This window comes from Accipiter gentilis, chromosome 9, assembly GCF_929443795.1.
Source record: "Accipiter gentilis chromosome 9, bAccGen1.1, whole genome shotgun sequence".
NCBI classification, from domain to species: Eukaryota; Metazoa; Chordata; class Aves; order Accipitriformes; family Accipitridae; genus Astur; species Astur gentilis.
The window spans coordinates 9,812,752-9,834,500 of NC_064888.1; the positions used below are offsets into that span (position 1 = coordinate 9,812,752).

At 40.8% G+C, this 21,749-nt stretch overlaps 1 protein-coding gene across 24 annotated transcripts in view; it reads left to right on the plus strand.

Annotated features, from left to right (window-relative positions):
• ANK3 (ankyrin 3) overlaps positions 1-21,749 on the plus strand; it is a 385,183-nt gene that overhangs the window by 273,601 nt on the left and 89,833 nt on the right. For all 24 annotated transcript variants that reach the window (XM_049809737.1, XM_049809736.1, XM_049809743.1 and 21 more), the window contains 7 exons: positions 1,004-1,102; positions 2,370-2,468; positions 4,659-4,856; positions 5,453-5,551; positions 6,282-6,380; positions 10,040-10,237; positions 13,203-13,301. In XM_049809737.1, coding sequence (XP_049665694.1) covers positions 1,004-1,102; positions 2,370-2,468; positions 4,659-4,856; positions 5,453-5,551; positions 6,282-6,380; positions 10,040-10,237; positions 13,203-13,301 — 891 coding nt within the window. The remainder of the gene's footprint in view (positions 1-1,003; positions 1,103-2,369; positions 2,469-4,658; positions 4,857-5,452; positions 5,552-6,281; positions 6,381-10,039; positions 10,238-13,202; positions 13,302-21,749) is intronic.

Genomic DNA, 21,749 nt, shown 5'->3' on the forward strand with positions numbered 1-21,749 from the left:
GTTATTCTGCCTTCCTGCTCATGTTTGCTGTTCTACATAAGAAAGGAACAGAAGTGTTGTCCTTAACTCTACCCTCCTGGGGCTTGTTTACATCTATGAGGAATCTGCCTAAATCAGGGCATTTCCAGAGATCCATTGATCTTTCTCCTTCTCTTGGTGGCAAAACCTCCTTCTGCAGCCTCTGGCTGACTGTTGGTACAACTGTGCAGAAGCAGCTCTGAAAAAGCTTCAGGGTAGTTCTACATGGAAAAATATTAACTATTGATTGAATTTCTAAAGCTAAATCCTTGAGGTCATCCCCTGCTAAATGGCTGCTCCCTTTTTCCCTCTCTCCTTCTCTCTCCCTCTCTTTCCCTCCAGCTGGTCTTTTATATCTTGTATAAGGGCAGTGGTGCAGATTTGTGATGGTGCCACAGGTGCTGAGGGAAGGGGGAATTCTCTTTAGCCCATGTCATTTGTGTCTGTGCCTCTCTGGTGGGATGCCACAGTTTTGAATTCCCTTTCTCCTGGAGAAACAGTGGGGATGGAGCTCACCACTAAGTTCAATAGACCATTTGTTCATCCACAAGCAACTGGATTTGGTGGGGACAATGGACATTGCATCTTTTTTGCATTAGCTGAATGTTCCAGAAAGTCTTATCTTTGTACTGGGAATGCTTCCACCTTACCCCCCCCGCCCCACCCCCCCACCCCCCCCGGTCCAAGATGATATTTAGCAAAAACTTAAGGAAGAAATCTTGCTTAGCTATAGTTGATTTTAGTCGATGAAGAATTACTGAATTCCTAGAATGTGTTTATGTTTGCTCATGAATCATACTCATAGGTGTTTCTAATTCTGTGTGCCCTTTAGTTTAAGCATGTGTATAAGTTTTTGAGAAGACGAGATCTTCTCAGAAAAGCAAGCACTTGGGCTTACTTTAGAATAACTTACATTTTCCCCATGGCATTCTTGTAAAGGGGTGTGGAGGTAGGAATTTAAGTTTGATTTTGGTTTGGTTTTCAGTCGGGCCTAACTCCAATCCATGTTGCTGCCTTCATGGGACATGTAAATATTGTATCGCAGCTAATGCATCATGGAGCATCACCCAACACTACCAATGTGGTGAGTAACAGGTTTCCTTTCAGCATGGCAGAACTGTGAATACATTATAATATCTGGGAGCAGCACTGTTGTGCCTAATTCTGGTGTTCACCATCCACCTCTATAGCAGTCGTGGCTCCTACTGGAGTCAGGGGAAAGTGCAACCTGCTGACTCCTACTTGGGAGATGCTTGACAGGTTGAGGAAACCTCAAAAGAGTCTGACCTTAAGCAGACTCTATTCTTTTTATTTTCTGAAGTAAAGAGTGAGAACACACTGTAGCTTCTCATATGTAATTTTTGAGATGTGTACTTGACTGTTGAGCACTGTTTTCCCCAGACCCCAGGGGCCTACCATTTAAGGAAAGTTCTGCTGTTATCAACAGATTGCAGCAGATTGTTGGGACATATTGCCTGTGTCCATACAGCCGTACAAGTGTGCTTTTCTACTGGATGTGTACTGTGTGCCCCAAGGCTCCCAAGGCATGTGTAAAAACTGAAGTCATTGTTAGATGGATATTTGAAAGTTGGGAAATGGGGGGAGAGTAGAAGCTCGTTGTTTCTTTTTAACAGTTTGGCCTCAAAATCTCCCTTTTGCATTCCATACACAGGTGCAGTTAGAAGACAATCTTTTATTCAAGTCTTCATCTGCTAATTCTATTAGATTATATAAAAATGGAACACCATTTGTAAATTAGCAGGTGTTATATTGATGTCTGAAAATGTAGGAAGCAGTTTCCCTCCTGAATTTATTCTGGTTTCCTTGGATTTGTCTTTAATTAAGTCCATGAAGCCTTAGATTAATGTACTCAGGAATTATTTTTTTTCCTCTTGTTCAGTCATTTCAATGCTTGTCAGATAACAAATGGCAGTAGAGGGACAGGGCATAGCAGGAGGAAAGCCAAATATATGTGTATCTGAATATAAACAATTTGAAATAAATTGTTTGACTAAATTAGGCTCTATTTAAATTGATGTTATTTTTAACATTATTCATAAAATGCTAGTAAAAACAAAAATTGCACTGTCTCTTTTCAGCAAAAGACTGGTGACAAAGGCACTATTGTGTTGGGAATCTGACCCTGAAATAAACTGCTTTGTAGCATACAGCTAAGAGGTCAATTATTGACTTAATCTCCCATCTAGTTCACAGACAACTACTACAAAATATTCTAGTGGAGATTATTCTGAACTGGATCGCCAGTATTTTTGTATTTATGAAACCTGTTTGGGTTTATTTTTCCTGCAGTGTGTTTTTAATGATATTTTGTTTTTACTGCTGCATGCTAGAGAGGAGAAACGGCGCTGCACATGGCTGCCAGAGCGGGCCAGACAGAAGTTGTTCGATACCTGGTACAAAATGGAGCCCAGGTGGAGGCTAAAGCTAAGGTAAGGTGATGGTTGAGGTATAATAACCCTAGATTATCTATATTTAACAAAGCAAGGAATCACATTCATCTTGCATGTGTCTTTCGGGAAGAGAAAAGGAGATGAAGCCAAGGGCCTTGGTGTAATGACCACTGATACTTTGTTATGTACCCTTTTACTGTAGTCACCAGTGATCTGTATGTAAGAGAAAAGGCAGGAGATGTGAAGTTAATAGCATGGCCCTTTTTTTTTGTCAGCTTTTAATATAAACTATTATGCGTTTGAAGAGTTTTATTTTGGGGTGGGAATCAAGGAGGGGGAGGAATGCCTCAAAGCTGCTTTTATTTCTGCAAAACTGTAAACCCTAGGCTGCTGGTGTTTCCAGTCATGTCCCTAAAGCATCAGCCTGTATGCATTCAAAAATAATTGTACTTCTAATGAACACCTCCTAAAGTAAGGAGGCACAGTAAGGGGATGTAGCTTAGGGCTGGAAAGAAGGAACAGACCCTATAGAAACAATTGCAATTGAGGGAGATAGGGGGGAAGGAAAAAGAAATGGTCAAGAGCCACTGAAGAAACATACAAAATTATGGAAATAAAAGAGTTCCAGGAAACAGACAGGGAAATGACATAAATGGATGCAATAAATAGCAGTCTTAATAGGTAAAACCAGGAAAACTTTTTTTTTTCAAATACTGATTAAATGAATACAATTTCAAAGAAATCTATTTTTCATTGTGGAATTACCATCTGTGAATTGGTTCACAAATAAAGTGACTAGTAAGAATATCTACTTATAAGGAACTCTTGACTAAACATTTATAGCAGATACACTTCATATCTGCAAGCAGTCTGACAATAGAAGTGAATCATGTGGTCTATAAATCTCCAAAGACAGCCTTGAAAGTGAACAGCTCATGCTCAGAAGCACAGTCATGCAAATATTTTCTAAGTGATTTCATGCAATGAATTAATTTGTGCAAACTGCCACTGCCTGTGATCAATTTGTTATCATAAATAACAACTAAATACAAGTAATAGATTATACACAAGTGCTAACATCAGCCGTGAGAAATTTTTGCCAAATGGGCATAAACTGGAAACATTTAAGAACCACAAAGGCTCTCCACCAGTCAGAGAAGAATTTCCCTGCTGAGGAGCAGCATTCACATCCTGATGTGCTCTCATCCTAAATCCCAAAGGTGTAAAATCACTATTGTAGGATGGGCATGGGCAGAAGTCTCCCTGGCAGAGAACGTCCCAGAACTACTCTGCTGCAGGACGTGGGTTAGCAGTGCTCAAAAGGTAGGAAATTCAGCAGGGAAAAGTGGGGAGAGAAAGATGTTTGAATAGATTTGTGAGGAATACGAAAAAAATAAAGTCATAGGCTTTGTTGGCCATACTTTTGCGATACTGTGCTTAATTCAAAGTTTGTACAACTGAGAATGGGGAGGACAAAAATACAAAACCAAATATGAATAAGGAAGAAATTATCTATTAGACACTCAGAACAAGGTCACAGACAACCACAATATTTTCACAGAAGGAAAATAAATAAACAATGAGACTCATGACAGGGCAACCCGTATACTTAAAACCATTAGGATTATTGTGTTCTGAATGAGCAGTGAGAAAACGACAGTGAATTTCAACACCACGCTTTATCTTCAGTTACATCCACTGTAAAGTTATCTGCAAAATACCAAGCAAATCATTGACCAGTAAAAAAAGCACAGAATATGATACTTAATGCAAGTTACTAGGCAATAATATGCTAAGCACCTCAGGTCATCCCAAACAACTGATTGAGTTGTTAAATGTTGCTGGAAATCATAAAAGACATCAAGATGTGAGGAACAGAGCTATGCATTTGCTGCATTTTAAGAAAAGTCTCAAATTCAACCGGAAACTCAGTGCACCTTAGTGGCAAAGCAAAGTGAGGCAAAACCAGAAGAAGAAAATTGATCAGTTTATTTACTGTTATGGATTATGTACCTGTCTAGAATATTTTGTGATGCATCAACAAAGCACAAGATACCTTTATTATATGACAAAGGGAAAGCCAGCATGCAGTATTCACTAGGTAAGACTTCAGTAGAATTAATGCTCTTCTGCAATTTTGAAAAGTGACAGAATCTGAGCAAATATTTTCTGTCAAAATATGAGCCTTAGTTTTCTTATGTAGGACTGTGTTGTTTCCTTTATGTTCAGGATGACCAAACACCACTGCACATTTCTGCTCGACTGGGAAAAGCAGATATAGTACAGCAGCTGCTACAGCAAGGAGCATCTCCAAATGCAGCTACAACATCTGGCTATACACCCTTGCATCTTTCTGCTCGAGAAGGACATGAAGATGTAGCTTCTGTTCTTTTGGATCATGGTGCATCTTTATCTATCATTACCAAGGTAAGGGAGTTGCAAAAGTGATAGCGTCAACAGTAAAATATACCTGTAGCAAGTGCTACTTGTAAATTAATTGCTGCGAGAGTCATATATGCATACAAATAATGTAAGAATAAACTACATTTTGTTAAAAGAGTACAAAGCTTCATGCTTTTACCTCAGAGCCTGATGTATAACATATCCCAGTGATCAGACATGCATTTTCTTGGAATGAACGGAATGCAGGGCAGAAATTCCTGATGGGAGTTGATAAGCTGTTACGCAGCCTTGCCCTTGGGTCTTTGGTGGTGTGAAGAACGGAACTGACTCCTTGGGTCTTTGGTGGTGTGAAGAACGGAACTGACTCCTTGGGTCTTTGGTGGTGTGAAGAAAGGAACTGACTCTTCCCTTTTTACAGTTGTTTTAATGTAGACAGGGCTTTGCCTTGCAAGAGAGGGCCTCCAGACCCGCCAGGGCACTTGGGAATCTGCAGATTTTCTGTCTGTACTCAGGACTATGTAAAGGCATGGATGCAAACAGCAGTATCCTTGTAGATCAGAGACAAACCTTACACTGAAAGAGTGTGCACGAGGCTGCTATGTAACTGCTTTCTCTTACAGAAAGGATTTACTCCTCTACATGTGGCGGCAAAATATGGGAAAATTGAGGTAGCCAACCTTCTGCTTCAGAAGAATGCATCTCCTGATGCTTCTGGAAAGGTAGGATGGAAGAAGCCACTGCCACTTGCACAGCAATATCTAAATGCACGTAATAGTCTAATAATATCCTTCTACCTACTTACCATCACACTAGTATCCACAGCCTGGGTTTAACTAGAAGGGGTTTCATGTAATATTCTAGTCCCCGTTGGGGCTGCCAAGAACCAGCAAACTCTTGACACAAGTGACTTTTATTGTCATTAATTGACAACAAAATTACGTCCTCTCTGTATCCAGCCAGGGGAATGGAGACAAACCTTCCTGCCCAGACTATTTACAGTCCTTATCAGAGTATTAAGGCAGCTGGCTCTGCTCCCCCAGGTGTCATGACAGGGGGAAAAGCCCAGAAGGACCTCAAGCTTTTTAAACTAGCCCAGCTTGGATTTTTACAGATCCAAGGGACAGTTTACTTATCCACTGCAGTAAAAGAAAAACATTGCCGAGGGTGTGACCGCAGGGTCAAAATTCCTTACCTGCTCTGTCCTGGGGGCAGCACAGATATGTGCTTCTCTGCTCATCTTCCCTGGGAAAAGTGAAAAGGGCTTTCACAACTCAGTAAGGATTTTCAAATCTCTGTTTTATTTTTTATTTTAAAGTTATCAAAGACTCTGGATACATGAATGAATAACCAATGTGTTTTTTCACCTTATCTACTCCGATTTTCCAAACTCTTAAGTTTTCCCTGCAGAAGGTCTCTAACAGCACTTGTTTGTTCTGCATGTGTTTTTAGAGCGGTTTAACTCCACTGCATGTAGCTGCACACTACGATAATCAAAAAGTGGCACTCCTACTTTTGGACCAGGGAGCTTCACCTCACGCATCTGCCAAGGTACAAGTACTGGCCACTCTGGGGGAACAATATGTAGGATTTTTGTGTCACTTTATATTTCCTGTCTGGTTCTTTCTAGGCTGTATGTGCTTGCAATTACAGGGGGGTCAGTGACCTTGTTTATTAATGTCTCACAACCACATAAAGCTGTTAGAATAATTCTGCAGGTGAATAAAATAGCAGTAAAAAAGCAAATATAGATATAGAAACATTTAAAATGTCTAGTTTCAATAAAGTTCAGTCTTGGCAAATACTGAGCCTTGCTTTCACTTACTTGTCTGGTCTCCTTAGTACCTTGTCCAAGCCAGCCAACTTTCTATCATTGCATCTTGACATCTGTGCAGGGCAAGGTTGGAGTTAATGCTTTGCTACACAAGGGTGGTTCTCCTCTGTTGTGCCACAGGATTACTTCTGACGTGTGATATGTTTCTCAGTACAATGTATGTGATTATTAATGTGCTTCACAATACTTCTACCACAGTGTAAATGGACTGGTGAGAAAATAAAACAACTAGTCATAGCCCTGCTTTAATTGCAATTATAGTAGGCAAGACAACACTAGTGTAAGATTTCAGGGGATGTGAAAGAATGAATATTTAAATGTATTCTAGTTCTGAGTAGAAGAAAGAATTTAGAGAAGCTTAAAGTGTCTATATCTTTTGTGGACCCTAGTTTTAAGTGTGAATCAATAACCGATAGTTGCACAACAACAATAAGTAAAACAAGGTGAAAGCGTATGTAGGTTCAAGTGGGCTAAGTGCAGTGTGAATATCTCATCTGAAACAATCCAGATACATTCCTAAAATCACTGCAAAAAACACTCTGCAAAATGGAGAGCTAATGGAAAAGCCAGTATCATAGATAGACAGACAGCTCTCCTTGATTGCCTTCCTCTCACACATGACTGAATACAGCCATAACACTACAGGCCTTCTGCATGGCTGAAGAAGAGGATAGAGTCTGTCATACATGGTAGGTCCCAGAATTTGTGGTGCAAAAGAGAGGAAAGTTAAATAAACATGGATAGCCAGCAGCAACGGCGCAGTTTAAAATCAATAATGTCGATAGTGGCAATCTGCCAGAGCAGTGCCTCAGGAGGTGAACTGGAGTGATCTCTGATCTTTTACTACTGCAACACAGCACTCTGAAATGCCACTGTGGGGAAGAAAGGGCCTCCTGAAGAGGACGAGAAGACACTGACTCAGTTTTCACTGAAAGAAACTGCCAGTGGAAGCTGTGCATCCTGTAGGGGCAGGGATTGCAGCAGCCACTGCCAAGGGCTTGGGAAGTCCAAACCAAGGTGGAAGCGCTAGGCTGTGGTATAATATTACGCAAACTCACGTGTCAGGTCACCTTAGCTTCCCCATCTGTAACAGAACAGTTTTGCTGGTGCCACTTCAGGCCTTCAAGTGCCAGCTGTAAGTCTTCCTAAAAGAAAGCATTCGTTAGTATTCTGCGGCAAGTGAGCCACAGCAACACTGAGTAAAAGCATCAATACTAAATAAAATTAACGGCAGCATGTTTGTTGCTTTAGGCACCCACGGTGCAGTCATTTGAAAGTTGATGTTGGTAACAGCAGACGATTTCCCATTTCTTTTGTAAATGTAGTCTAATAAATAAATGTGGTATGTCATATCTCACCATTGGCTCCACAGTTAGTTTTTTCTGTGACACTCCTGTCTTTAACGCTGATTTTAAGAGTGGCTCGTTAGCCTGACCGGGCAGCATTTGCCTTGAAGAGTGATCAGTGAAAGAGCATGGGAAATAGCCATGTACAGCGCTGTGGTACAAACAGTTATTCTGATGAACCATTCTCTTTTTTTATAGGCAAAAATTAGACTTGTGCCTAATTTTAATTTGGCATCCACTTCACAATACTTCTCTTGCTCTCCCTCCCACCGCCAAAGCCTCAGTTTTTCTCTATCTCTTCATCTTTAACCATTTTCCCTTTTTACCTCTTCCCTCCACCCAGAATAACACAATACCTGTCCTTCCAAACTTCTCCATTCCCTTCTGCGTCTATGCATAGTGGCAGAGCACAGCCTATATGAGGAGAAGATGCAGACTGAGACTGAACCGAATTTCAGCTTTTATTTTTCAGCTTTCTTTTTGCCTTCTCTTGGCAACCTGCTGCTCTCCATTCCACTGAAAGCAACGTATGCCCATTTCTGAGAAAAAGGCTTGAAAAATACACTTGTTATTTTACAAAATATACATGAGCTCCATTTAAAAAACACAGTTTAGCATATGTGCAAGATTTAGCATGTAGTATTTAGGATTTAGTAGGTGCTTATGTGGCAATGCTGTTTTACATGTCAGTATCGTGCAGGAAGTCTAAGGGAGAGGATTGTGTTTGTTTTTCCTGAAGCATTTTATCTTCAAAGTGAAAATTCAGTGGCTCTATACTTCCCTTATTAATTGTGGCACTGTGTTTCCTGGGTGTCATTTTGAAGTATCTTAGTATCTAAGGTCTTAACTGAATCTGAATTTAATTTTGAAGGTTACAGAACCTTTTCCACATGGAGTTAGTGCTGTGCATCTCTGACTTACAGATTACTGTTAAAGCTCTCTTGTAATCATTTGTGTGCCCCTGTTTATTCTTTGCTCGTACCTGCATCGCCCTGCATCAGTTGTGACCTGCTTTCCTGTATAGTCCAGCCCTGCTGCCCTGTGGGGTGCAGGGAGGAGCCAAGCCAGGTGAATGCTTTGTGCCTTAAGGTAGATTTTATTGGGCTGTGTAATCTGACATGCATGTGGTACTTATGATACCGTACAAAATGGCTTATGCAGCTAGGGTTTTGTCCCCCCCGACCTTCTTCCTTAGTCACATGCCTACATGTGCACGTTTGCCATTTGCTTTACAATGAGGTTTAATACATTTTTGAAAGACAAAGTTCTTTGATTAAACAGGTTTTGCAATCTGTACCAAAAGCTGGTCATACCTTAGTCAGTGTTTTGGTATTTGTGTGCTAATCAGTTATTCTTTATATCTATTTATCTATTTTCTGCCAAATCTATGCTTTTTTAGAATTATAAAATTTTATCATACAACAGATACTGCATTTTTATTTTTAGTAGTGGGCTCACTGGGTAGACATATTGGAAGGAATAAAAAAATAAAGAATGCATGACTGTAAAGTTATATGCTTTAATTTTCCCTTGATCTGAACAAAAACAGCCTGTCAGTAAGGCTAGGGTAAATGCTGCAGGAAAGGCCATATTTCATGTACATAATGCTTTCATTGACACTGGGAAATGGGAAAGAAACCAAACAATAACAGCTGTTCTGAGTTACGAACACACATCCTGCTCTTCTGTTTGTTAAAGATTTTATATACATTTAAGGAAAAGTAGCAAATGTCTGTGAAATGAAACTCAAATTGCTATTGCTATACATTGTGCTCTTCTGAATAGATATTTTTTTTCCCAAATTTGAAAGTTTCTTCCAGAATCCTCCTATTTGTAGCAGTACTTTCAAAACTGGACTGCTTAAAGCTTTGATACATTCATTTGTACAACTAGCTAATATTATATTTGACTGTGTTTGTCAGAATTTTTAGAACTGATTACTTAACTTTCATAGAGTTGGGTAGGTACAGGAAAGTAATTTATCCCATTGTTTAATGAGTAGCTTGCAATGAAGTGCTTTCTGTTGACAGAATGGCTATACGCCACTGCACATAGCTGCCAAGAAAAACCAGATGGACATAGCAACTACACTGCTGGAATATGGTGCTGATGCCAATGCTGTAACCAGACAGGGTATTGCCCCTGTACATCTTGCCTCTCAGGATGGCCACGTGGACATGGTGTCATTGCTTCTTACTAGAAATGCTAATGTAAATCTCAGCAACAAGGTAAGCGTTCCCCCTGCTTGGTGCTAAGGCAATAAACAAACATGGTGATGAGAAGGATAGGGGCTTGCAGTTAAATTTTGTCAGCTGTGATGCTGCACGCTTTGAAAACCACTGCAGGTGTTTGAATACACATCATCATTTGTTCTAGCAAAGAGAGCAGCATGCAGCATGCCATGTCACACTGAATGAACTGTATTTCATAGTACTCAAGTTTTGATGATAGCACATGCTGCAGAGGAGCTTATTAATCCATCTCCTTTCCTTCCACATTATGCGAGCCTGCCAAAACATGTCCAGAGAGAAAATGTCTTCCTCCCTGCAGCAGTTAGTGTGGTTGGTGCATGTCATATATGAGCCTCTAGATATATGCCTGCCCACTAAGCAATGGTAACAACAAACTAGTTAAGGGAAGCTGATTTTTTTTATGGGATAATAACAGCAAGGTTGTCTGAGATTTTGTTCATTAATATAAGTGATTCTTCCTCCCCAGGGGGTGTTCCTTAGACAATAGTGACTTTGGTATAATTTCTCCTGGGGGCAGTAAAGGGAAGTTGGTAGATTTTAGTTTCTATATGTATGAATTTATAGGCTATTAATTCTGCTCTATAGTAATGTTTCTAGCAAATGCGCAGCCTTAATTCTTTAAATGCCCCACTAGACGTCAGAGTTCTTGTAAAGTGCAGTTTCGGTATGGATTTATGTGGCTAAAGTAGAAAGTCAAGAGAAAAGTTTTTCATGAAAATATTTCTTATTCTCAGCAGGTAGAAAGACTCAGTATCCTCTGAGGCTGTGGGTGATACTGCACATGGCTGCTGTGTTTTCTTGTTTCTAACGTTATAGTTTGATTATTTTTGGGCCCTCCTTCAGGAAGCTTCTCTTGCAGATGCTGATCTTTTTTCCCCAGTCTCAGTCAAGTGTGTGGGCTTATGCAGTGCAGGATGTACTTTGTATCGCCACAGAGCAATTTGCCATGTACACGTTCTGCATCACATTGGCTATCGTGGTTTTGCTGCTGAGGTTAATACAGAGAGCATGATTGCAGCTGCTTGGCATTGTGATTCAGTGCCACCAGAGGTTAATTACCTGCAACATCCTTCAATCTGTTACTGTTCAGTTGTAATCTCTAGTTTCTTGTTATACTGATAACACCATCTTTTGAAAATAGTTCCCCCTGTACTCGGTTAGGGATGCATGTTTCCTCTGAGTTCAGCACATACATTTGAAGCCAGATATTTAAAGCACACTAACTTTTGCGTTTTGCAATGTGAATAAAAAGAACATTTGTTTTCTTCAGGATCCACAGAATGGTTGGGAGCTGAATACTCAGAGTCCCAGTGTGGGCACTGAGCACTTATTAAATCTTTTCAGAAGGTTTGGCCCATAATATCCAGGCTCCATTAGGTAATTTACAGTTGTGTCATGGTTTAACCCCAGCCAGCAACTAAGCACCATGCAGCTGCTCACTAACTCCCCCCCACCCAGTGGGATGGGGGAGAAAAACGGGGAAAACAAAAAAACTCACGGGTTGAGATAAGAACAGTTTAATAGAACAGAAAGGAAGACACTAATAATGATAATAACAATAATAAAATGACAGTAATAATAAAAGGACTGGAATACATAAAACAAGTGATGCACAATGCAATTGCTCACCACCCGCTGACCGATGCCCAGTTAGTTCCCAAGCAGCGACAGTTCCCCCAGGCCAACTCCCCCCCAGCTTATATACTGGGCGTGATGGTACATGGTATGGAATACCCCTTTGGCCAGTTTGAGCCAGCTGCCCTGGCTCTGTCCCCTCCCAGCTTCTTGTGCCCCTCCAGCCTTCTTGCTGGCTGGGCACGAGAAGCTGAAAAATCCTTGACTTTAGTCTAAACACTAGTTAGCAACAACTGAAAACATCAGTGTGTTATTAACATTCTTCTCACACTAAATCCAAAACATAACACTATACCAGCTATTAGAAAGAAAATTAACTCTATCCCAGGTGAAACCAGGACAAATTGGTTACTGTTATGTACTTGTGTAACATGACTCACCTAAGCTGCATTGTCATCAGGATTGCATGTTAGAGTACAGTACACTGGGACACTCAGAATAACTGCCTTTGCTAGCAAGTGCACTGTGGACATGGGTTTGGGTTCAAGGGTAGGACACTGAGCAAGTTTTTCTGTCTGATGTGCCACCTGCTGCCTCCCATTCTTCTGACACTGGTACTAAAGGCAGTAGGAACAGGAGAGGAAAAGAACTCTAATTTGCAAGTAAATTATATTCTTTCCCATTCCTAACAACATCCCCTCAGCAGATTCCCTCTTCTACCCCTTTTACCTGAAGTATTTTATGTGAGAGAAAGTTGCATAGCTTTCTGAGGTTTTAAGGATTTTAGATCTCAAGTTTCAGATAAGAAAAATAATGAGCTATCAAAAAAGTAAGAGTGTCGGTACATGTCATCGAGCAAGTCTGTATACTCCCTGGGCAGAGAGAAATGGACCTGATCTCAGAGAAATGTAGTTTTATCTTTTCTGTTTGTGTTTGAAAGTGATCAAGTAGAGGAGTAAAAGGTAAGGATAAATCTGAGTGAATGTTACTTCTAGAAAACTTGTAGAAGTATAAATAATAATTCAGTATTTCTTTTAAAATCTTACTCATTTTAAGGAATTGAATTAGTCAGGAGGTAAAAAAATACTATGTGACTTTTTCTTAAAGTGCTATAATTTGCTATCCCACGTTTAACATTGCATGAAAAAATGTTCCTTGTATAAAAAACATTATCTTCCTGGCTTTCAAATTGTGCTTTCTTGCAAATCAACAAATGTGATTGGGAAGCACATTACACAATGAAAGTGGAATTTATATTTTTTTTTAAAGTCGGTAGGATGTTTTGAGTCTTACTGATACCTGAATTTGCATTTTAGTATTCACATGCTGCCTCTGAAGATTGTTACTTGTTGCTTCTAATTTACAGAGTGGACTGACGCCACTCCACCTGGCTGCTCAGGAGGATAGGGTCAATGTAGCAGAGGTTCTTGTTAACCAAGGAGCTGCTGTTGATGCACAGACGAAGGTACGAACACCACTGTCAACATGTATTATTTCCTTCCAAGGAGGCATGAGCCTGTAGATTGGACTAGTAATCAATTTCAGGGTGAAACTGAAATAATAGCAGAGAAATATTCCTTGTAATAAATTATTATAGAATATATTCTAAAAACTGAGGATGTGTAAACTTGCATGTTTAGTGTCATGCTCAGTCTTTGAGCAGTAAGCTTATTTCTTGCCAAATATTTAGATCATTATAGATTTAGATAGTATCCTACTATTGTGTTTCACTGAAGATAAGTGTGATTGATCTGGTTTTTATGTAAGGAAACTTTCAGAAAAGCTTGAGCTCTCTCTACAGAGTCATATAGTCTTTTACCATATGCATACTCTCATCTGCTTTTGGTATTTTTTACATGTTGCACATACTTTTCATTCAGCTGACAGTAGAAACAAAACGCAGGAGAACTGTTACTTAAAACATCTGTATTTACAGCAAGAGAAACAATGTAAATGCAATGTAGGCATTCCTGGCTATTAAGCAGTTAAGACTTTTTCCCATGACTTATGAGACTTACTTTATGAAATGAAGTAGTCTCCTTTCCCTGAGCTAATACTAAACAGCCATCTATAGACATGATTCTGCAAATAAAGCCATTGTTCATTTGTAAAGATTACCCCCTACTCCTACAGCTTGACTCCGCCTTCATGACTGGATGCCTCTTTCTGAGCCACTTTGTTTTGCAAAGCATAGTGAGGCGAGCTATTTCACCATATGGGTTCATTCTAGGGAACTGACCTTTTCTGTTGTCCCCAGTTCAGACTAGACCATTGTTCTCCTGATGGTAAACATTAACCTTTTAGGTTGTCAGTAAATATTGCTCTACTCTACCTTCAGAAATAATGTTAGAGAGGAAACATTTAACACTTGAGGACAAATTTGAAATTCTTTATCACTGTTATCTAATATGAAATGCATATATGTGATGGCGGTCCATTTCAAATTTACTTGCCTAAAAATAGTTTTGCCTAAAGTAAATATTTGGACTCCTAATAAGAGACCTGGCTTTCCAACATGCTTGGGGATGGCTTTTGAGACCCCAAGCGATGATGCGTCCCACTTGACAGTATTGGTTTTAAGAGCAATGTTGTGAGTAAATTCTGAGAGCCTGTGTACAAATAGTTTCATGCTCACTAATGGTGTATATGGTGCTCAGAATTTAACGATTATGATCTCAGTGTTGATTACACTTACAGTTCTTCATGCATTGTCTAGATCTCTGAGTCATTCCTTTGGCTGGGTAGGAAATCAGTTGTGATCAAATACTTGGACTGTAGCTGATCAAATCAGCTAAACGAACCAAGTCTCACAATCTGACCTGCACCCTTTGTGCAGAGTAGCAGCTTTCACAATTCTCTGCTAGGTGTGTGCCACAAATTAGGTGCTGTGCTCACACACGCAGAAATGTCCAGGTGTGTCAGACTGTCCAGCAATATTATCATTCTGTCATCACACTGACATCTCAGAAAGGGCTGAATCCATCATCACCTCTGGCTGCAGCTCAAATGATTATAATCCATGGTAGAGGGAAAAGTCGTATGTGATTTTTCTACTGTGTAATTCCAGCTGTACCAGCTGCTGATTTCAATGACATTATTCTGACATCAAACTGCAATAGTTCTGCTGAAATCCCAGGAGCTTCTCCAGCTTTATACTTTTGTAACATATCCTCAGCCTATATTTTACAGATGAATCCGTCTGGGTTCTTATCACCTGCTAAATCATCCAGCAGCAGATGAGATCGGCCCTGGTTCATTCTTTGCACTATTTTCTCAGATGTTTGTGGTTGCCTGTCTGGAGGTAGTTCCTACCTGGTTTTGGTTTCTGTAGCAAGACGTTGCAGAACCTATTCTTTTAACTTGGTCAGAGCTGAATCGCCTTCTAGCCTGTACAACTTGTCTGTGAGTGTTTGCCTTTCTCCCACTCTTCCCTGTCCCACAAATAGTAAGTAGTCTAAGGAGACATTTGCGTTGACAGGTGCAGGCAGTCACGTGTTCCATTTGGCTGCTCTCCTGTGTCCAAGTAGGATCCAGTTCTGGACTAGCGGCCTTTTAGTCACATTAGCATGGTGGAAACATCTGAGATACTGTCACAGCTGAGAGGCAGGGCATGTTTTTTGGGTCTTGGGGCCAGCCTGGCACAGTTGCACAAGCTCTGTACTGAACTTTAAGCCTAGTAGGGTGGCAATGTGGTGGAGCAGATATGTGACTCTCTAGAGACACACAGAAAAGGGCCTTCGATTTATCATTCAGAGATCTCCTCTGGGTGGAGCTGAATTTCTTAACTGCATCTCTGAAAATTGAACTAGTCAGTAGGTAAAACCATGCACTAGTTCATGAGAATATGAACTAGACTGAATAAAAATACAGTCGTATTTGGCTGTCTGTAGTGTGAATCCTGTCATCGGTAATAGTCATACAATTTTAAAGAAGCCAACAGTAAATCCTTTGTTCCCCCTCATTCCTCAGTGACATATATAAGCAGTGCAAACTAGAACAGCTTCCCAGTACACATTTGCTTCCATGAGACTGCACCGTAGTTGTCAGGAAGTGGGGCAGTGCTTCATAAGTCAGGCAAAGTCCCAGTGTATTTAAGCAGAACTACTTTGTAGTGTGACAAATCACCTGTCCGGGAAAACATGCATTATTAATCCTGTAAGCCTCTGTGGTGAAGAACACCCGCAATGGCTTGTCCTCCTGCTTACCATGCTAATTTGCGCTGTCTGCTGTAGGGGACTGTCTGCTCCCTAGGAAGAAAGTGCCCACATGCCTTGCAGGATTGTGTTAGAGTAGAGTGAGCTTGATGCTTATTCACTGGCTTCTGCAGAGTCCCATCTGTTGGGTTTGTGCAGCAGTGAGCCCTCCAGGCTCCATCCACGCAGTCAGCCACATGGAGGTCGTCTGCCAGATACCTACTCACTACCGCCTGTGATATAAGAGAAGTGCCAATGCAGTACCATGTATTTTAGCATGGAATAGTTTCTAGATAAACTGATGATCATCTTGAGTTGCTAAGGAAAGAGCTGACAAGCTCTGAACTTCTACAATGAAGGAAAAGTTGTTATGCTGTAAGAACCACCATACCTTGGCCTCATGTTCTTTGCAGGTGAAGTTAGATGATTGGCTTGTAAAATAGCAGCTCTGTAGTTACAAGCTCTCTTGTTTAGATGGATTAACTGTTCTATGGGAATAAAAGGTCTGTGCATGCTGCCTCTAAAACCAGGGCACTGGGGAGCAAGGTACAGCAACAGAGGAGTTGGCTTCAGAAGCACTGTTGCTATGCTTGCATGTTTGCACGATACAGTCCAGCACATCCAGTTTAGATTCATTTCTTCAGACATACAGTGGCAGACATGTGGCTATCCGTGCCTTAGAAGTCAGTGAAGCCATGCAGCTTAGAGTGGCATTATATTGGAGATCTCTGCTACCAGCAGTGTCACCACTAACTCTTTGTTTTCTTCTCTCCATTTCACATCCATATGCTTTTGTTACCTCAATTACTGTGGTCTAGATGACTATTCGGTAGTCTTTTTTGTTGTTGTTGTTTTTTCTTTGTTTGATTCTCTCCTTATCATATTTCTTATTTTCGCAGGTTAAGTAAGCATCAGTTATGTCACTCCAGCACAGTATCTGTCAATAGAGGGAGAACTCTTAATATCTTAGCAGGTCATTCAACTTCTTGAGTAGGGACCAATGAACTATCATCTTCCACCTGTGGTACATGTTCTTTAATCATCATTTATATATAAATTACACTCCCTGTGAAAACATCTCGAGTTTGCAATTCTGACACGTGGGAGTTCTTCCTCCTGCTCAGGTTCTGAGGGCCACACACATGATTGGGGTTTTTCAGGTGATCGGAGGAGAAGATTGGGCAGAAAGACATTTTCTATCTTGAAGCTATAGCGGAAAAGAAAAAAAATCCAACACCACAGAAAATCTCTTGTGCAGGAGATTAGTCTGTATGATTAAGATCAGTTCTGGCTCTAAAACTTGTAAGCATTTTCAAAATTGCTCTCAGACCTGAACCATTGCAACTGTGGTTCTCTCTTGAGGTGGTTTCCATCCCAAGAAATTTTTTTCCTGAACTTTGTTGTAGTAAAAGGCACGAAAGGAAGAAGAGCTGCTGGTTTTGAAGTCCATTTATTGATGGTATTACAGGATCCTTCTGGTTCTGCTGCACCAATTAACTGAATAGCCTTTAATCCCAGAGCTGCAGGAGTCTGCCTCAGTCAATGCTGAAGAGTAAACAGTACTGGTTTAGCATGCCAGAGCTAGTGCTTGAGAGGCCACAAGGCTGTTCCTGTCACTTGAAGATGCGATTTTGTTATGTGGGTTTAAGCCTAGCCATGTTAGACTGAGCTCCAATTGATAAGCCACAGAAAACACCTTATCTTAGTATGCAACGAGCAAATAATAGAATGGTGTAAAAGTAGCAACACTAAAATGCACTTCAGGTGAAGCTTCAGAGCTGCTTCAAAACTGAATTTAGTGTTCACAGAAGGCAAGTCAGTGTTCTGCTGCAAAGGTGGCGCTTTCTGTCCATTCTGACACTACTTTTGTGTGTCTGAATTTAGGTTTGTTAAAGAGTTTTCGATGCTGAAACTCTGTGTTATGCAGTACCATGCACAAGGAGTGCTCATCTTACACATAATGTTGGGAGTTAAAAATCAATCTGAAGCCATGGCTGTGAGCAGATACTCTTTCTCTGGTGGTCATGTTGAGTATGTAAAAGCTATACTGGTACATGTGATGTTGCTTTTGTTGCAGGGCTTTTGTGTTGGGAGTTGGCACGAGTAAATATTGTTTAATGGCTCAGCAGGCCTCCACATGTCATTTTTCAACGGTTTATTCCATTGGATAGTGTTATTGTAGGATACAGCATCACTGTGATGGACTGGCAAAGGAAGAGTGATGAGAGAAGAGTGCTGGTTCAGTCAAGGATGAAGACCAGGATTTGGAGCTTTGATCTCAGTGCAGGTCATTTTAGTCAAACAGTTACTACACTGCACTTGGTGTTGGGCCTCTGCTGGGGGATCTGATGGTCTCACAGTCCCTGGCTGATGACTGTCTGGAAAATAAAGCCAGTATTAAACTGTCTTTTCTTCCTAAAACTGTAGTATTAGTAGGAGATAATGGTGACCTGAGAGGTCATGGTGTTCTTTTTCTGGTTGAGCTGGGCCTTTTATTTCAGATTTGTTCAGGTCTGCCTGCCTCGTTCTGACAGGAGCCCCATACCAGCCTGAGTGCTACAATGGTTCGTAACAGCAATCCAATTTTTCCATTTGAATATCTGTTGTGGTTTAACCCCAGCCAGCAACTAAACACCACGCAGCCGCTCACTCACTCCCCTCCACCCAGTGGGATGGGGGAGAAAATTGGGAAAAGAAGTAAAACTCGTGGGTTGAGATAAAAACAGTTTAATAGAACAGAAAAGAAGAAACTAATAATGATAAAGATAACACTAATAAAATGACAACATCAATAATGAAAGGATTGGAATGTACAAATGATGCGCGGTGCAATTGCTCACCACCCGCCGACCGACACCTAGCCAGTCCCCGAGCGGTGATTCCGTGCCCTCACTTCCCAGTTCCTATAACAGATGTGACGTATGTATGTATGGAATACACCGTTGGCCAGTTTGGGTCAGCTGCCCTGGCTGTGTCCCCTCCCAGCTTCTTGTGCCCCTCCAGCCTTCTTGCTGGCTGGGCATGAGAAGCTGAAAAATCCTTGACTTTAGTCTAAACACTACTTAGCAACAACTGAAAACATCAGTGTTATCAACATTCTGCACAGACTGAACTCAAAACATAGCACTGTACCAGCTACTAGAAAGACAGTTAACTCTATCCCAGATGAAACTAGGACAATATCTAATTTTCAGATGCAGAAAGAGATAGGAAGGAGGCAGGGAGGGTGGGAAGTGCTATCGAGAACAATCACTTTCATAGGGAATGAACACTCAAATACAGATATCGTCAGTATATCTTCACGGTACATTATGTCTTTCTCCTTGGCTCTCGGTATATGCTTAGTTGTTATCAAGACATTTGTGTGGAAATTTCCAGCCTAATAATGTGCAATAATGAACCTTTGCAAGGTAACTGCAACGTGTTAGGCCCTGATTCAGCAAAGCACTGAAGTGTGTATGTACACATAGGTTTGCCTGTTTCATTGGATCAAGGCTGCATACCTTTGTGATATTTGGATGTAGACCATTTTCTAGTCTTATCAACAATAATACTGTAGCTTCATTGTCTGACATTTACAGCAGAAAAACAAAAACAGAGCAGCTTGAGAGTCAGCATGACTAGAAAGATGCAGTAATTCAAGCTGTTAAGATTTATGGTTATTGCCAGTGGAGGATATTAAAGTAATTCACTGACATGATATACAAGGCTTGTGATAATTTCCCTCAAAAAAATTGAAGGTCAAGAGAATAAGGGATGCTTTGTGTTGTGTGTTCCATTAGAATTGAAGAGCTCAGTATTTCTGATTTTTTTTTTTTTTTTTTTTTTTTTTTTTTTTTTTTTGGTGCTTATTCTTGTGGCTTTTGATAAGTCCTTCCCAGCTGCTAACTCCCATATTGCTGCTCATTCTTTAAAACAGCTAGAAGCAGCATGGTAGCTGATTGCCAGAAGGTGATGTGTGTAAGAGCTGTTTTAAACAAAAGCCCTGATTTTCTTGGAAGTAACTTTTTTAATATTAGGATGCCTACTAAGTCTCTTGGTGCTTTGCCAGTAAATATAACTCTGAACATGAACTGCTGTGCAGAAATGTGTGTAATTGTGGGGCTGGGTTTGTTCGTTTGTTGTGTTTTGGTTGGGGTTTTTTTGGGTTGGCTTTTTTTTTTTTTTAATTATTAATAGCTTTTCAAGCAAAATATTTTAGCCTCCTGGTCACATTTCTACAGAGAATGAAAGTAGCAAGATGAAGTAGCCATGAGAATTACTACTTTTATAGTTAATTTGGTTGTGTAATAGCAGAATCTGCCAGAAAAATTAACAGAATATCTGTTTTCCATGAGGATGTTAGCATATAAATATAAATGTTATACCTTCCTGAGCTAGAAACAGTCAAATGCAGGAATCTATACTGTAGCTGAGAAGTAAAGGATATCCTGTCCAGGTCTCAGGCATTAAAAGGGCATTTTGCTAATTAGTTTTATTTTGACCAATGCCTTCACTACAAATGTTGCTGACTAGAAACACGAAAGGTGTCCTCTGGTGGCTGATGAGTTCTAACATGCCCAGTGAGATGTGACCTGCCGTGTCAGATCTCTGTCACTCCGCTGTCAGTGACTGTGTGCTGCATTAGGCACTGCCTCATCAAACACGACATGATGCGAGATGACCATAGGGTATGGCGCACTTAAAAGAAAGCTCCCGGGCCCCTCCAGGGAGTTCAGACAGGGAACTGGTATTTTGCGACCAGGCTAGCAGGTGCCCACATCGCTACTCAGGACATGCATGATGCCTGTAGCAGAGAAGCTGCCTTTTTCAGTGCACGTCCCTCCAGCTGCCTTACCTGACCAGGCCAGCAGCACCGAGAGCTTCAGAGGGCGGCTGCTTCAGCTCTGGAACACCAAGAGCTGTAACAGGGAGAATAGTGACCATGTCGCCATGGAAACATTATGATTTCTACCATGCATTTGGAGGGGAAAGAGGAAAAGTTTTCACTTCGTCTCAGAATTAAACAGCAGGCTGGTTAGGAGTGACAAAGAGCATCAATAATCACTCCTCTAGCCATTTATGAAGGTACCACATGTAAATCTTTGTATATACCATTTGTAGAAGGAAATTGATGTTGCACTGCAGTAAATATTGGGGGTTTGATGGCTCCTTCTTCAATATTAATTGTTACAGGCTGGAGAGAGGAGCCTTTACAGATCACTTCAAAGGGAAAGTTGAGATCAGCTGGTCTTGGCTCTCTGATACTCTCCCGATTTTAATGTTTTAGGGTTATTAGCAGGGGGTACCCAGCAGGTGGCCCTTGACTTTGGATTTCATCTCCCCAGTTGGTTTTATGATGTCTGATTTCTGTTGACCTTCCAGGTCATGTTAAGCGGCCTGTATTTTGAAGGGGGAGAAGGGAAATAAGTTCTTGTATGAGGAGGTTTCACAGCATTTTTAAAAAAACTGATATTTTGATAGTTTGGCCACGTTTTAATCTGAGTTTATCTTTGGACATGTAGGAGCAGAAGCTGCGTTTGAAGTACATGGCGTACGCTCAGCATTCTGCTTGACGACTCAAGACTGGCCAGCTTAGGGAGCCTTGTCAGATTCAGACCCCAGACACTGCTAGGAAGCTATTAGGCCAACCATAAGCTAACAGTAACTGTAAGATGAGGTCCCAGCGTTCAGTTCATGATGATTACATTTTAGCTGGTGCTCAGGCTCTTACCACCGTG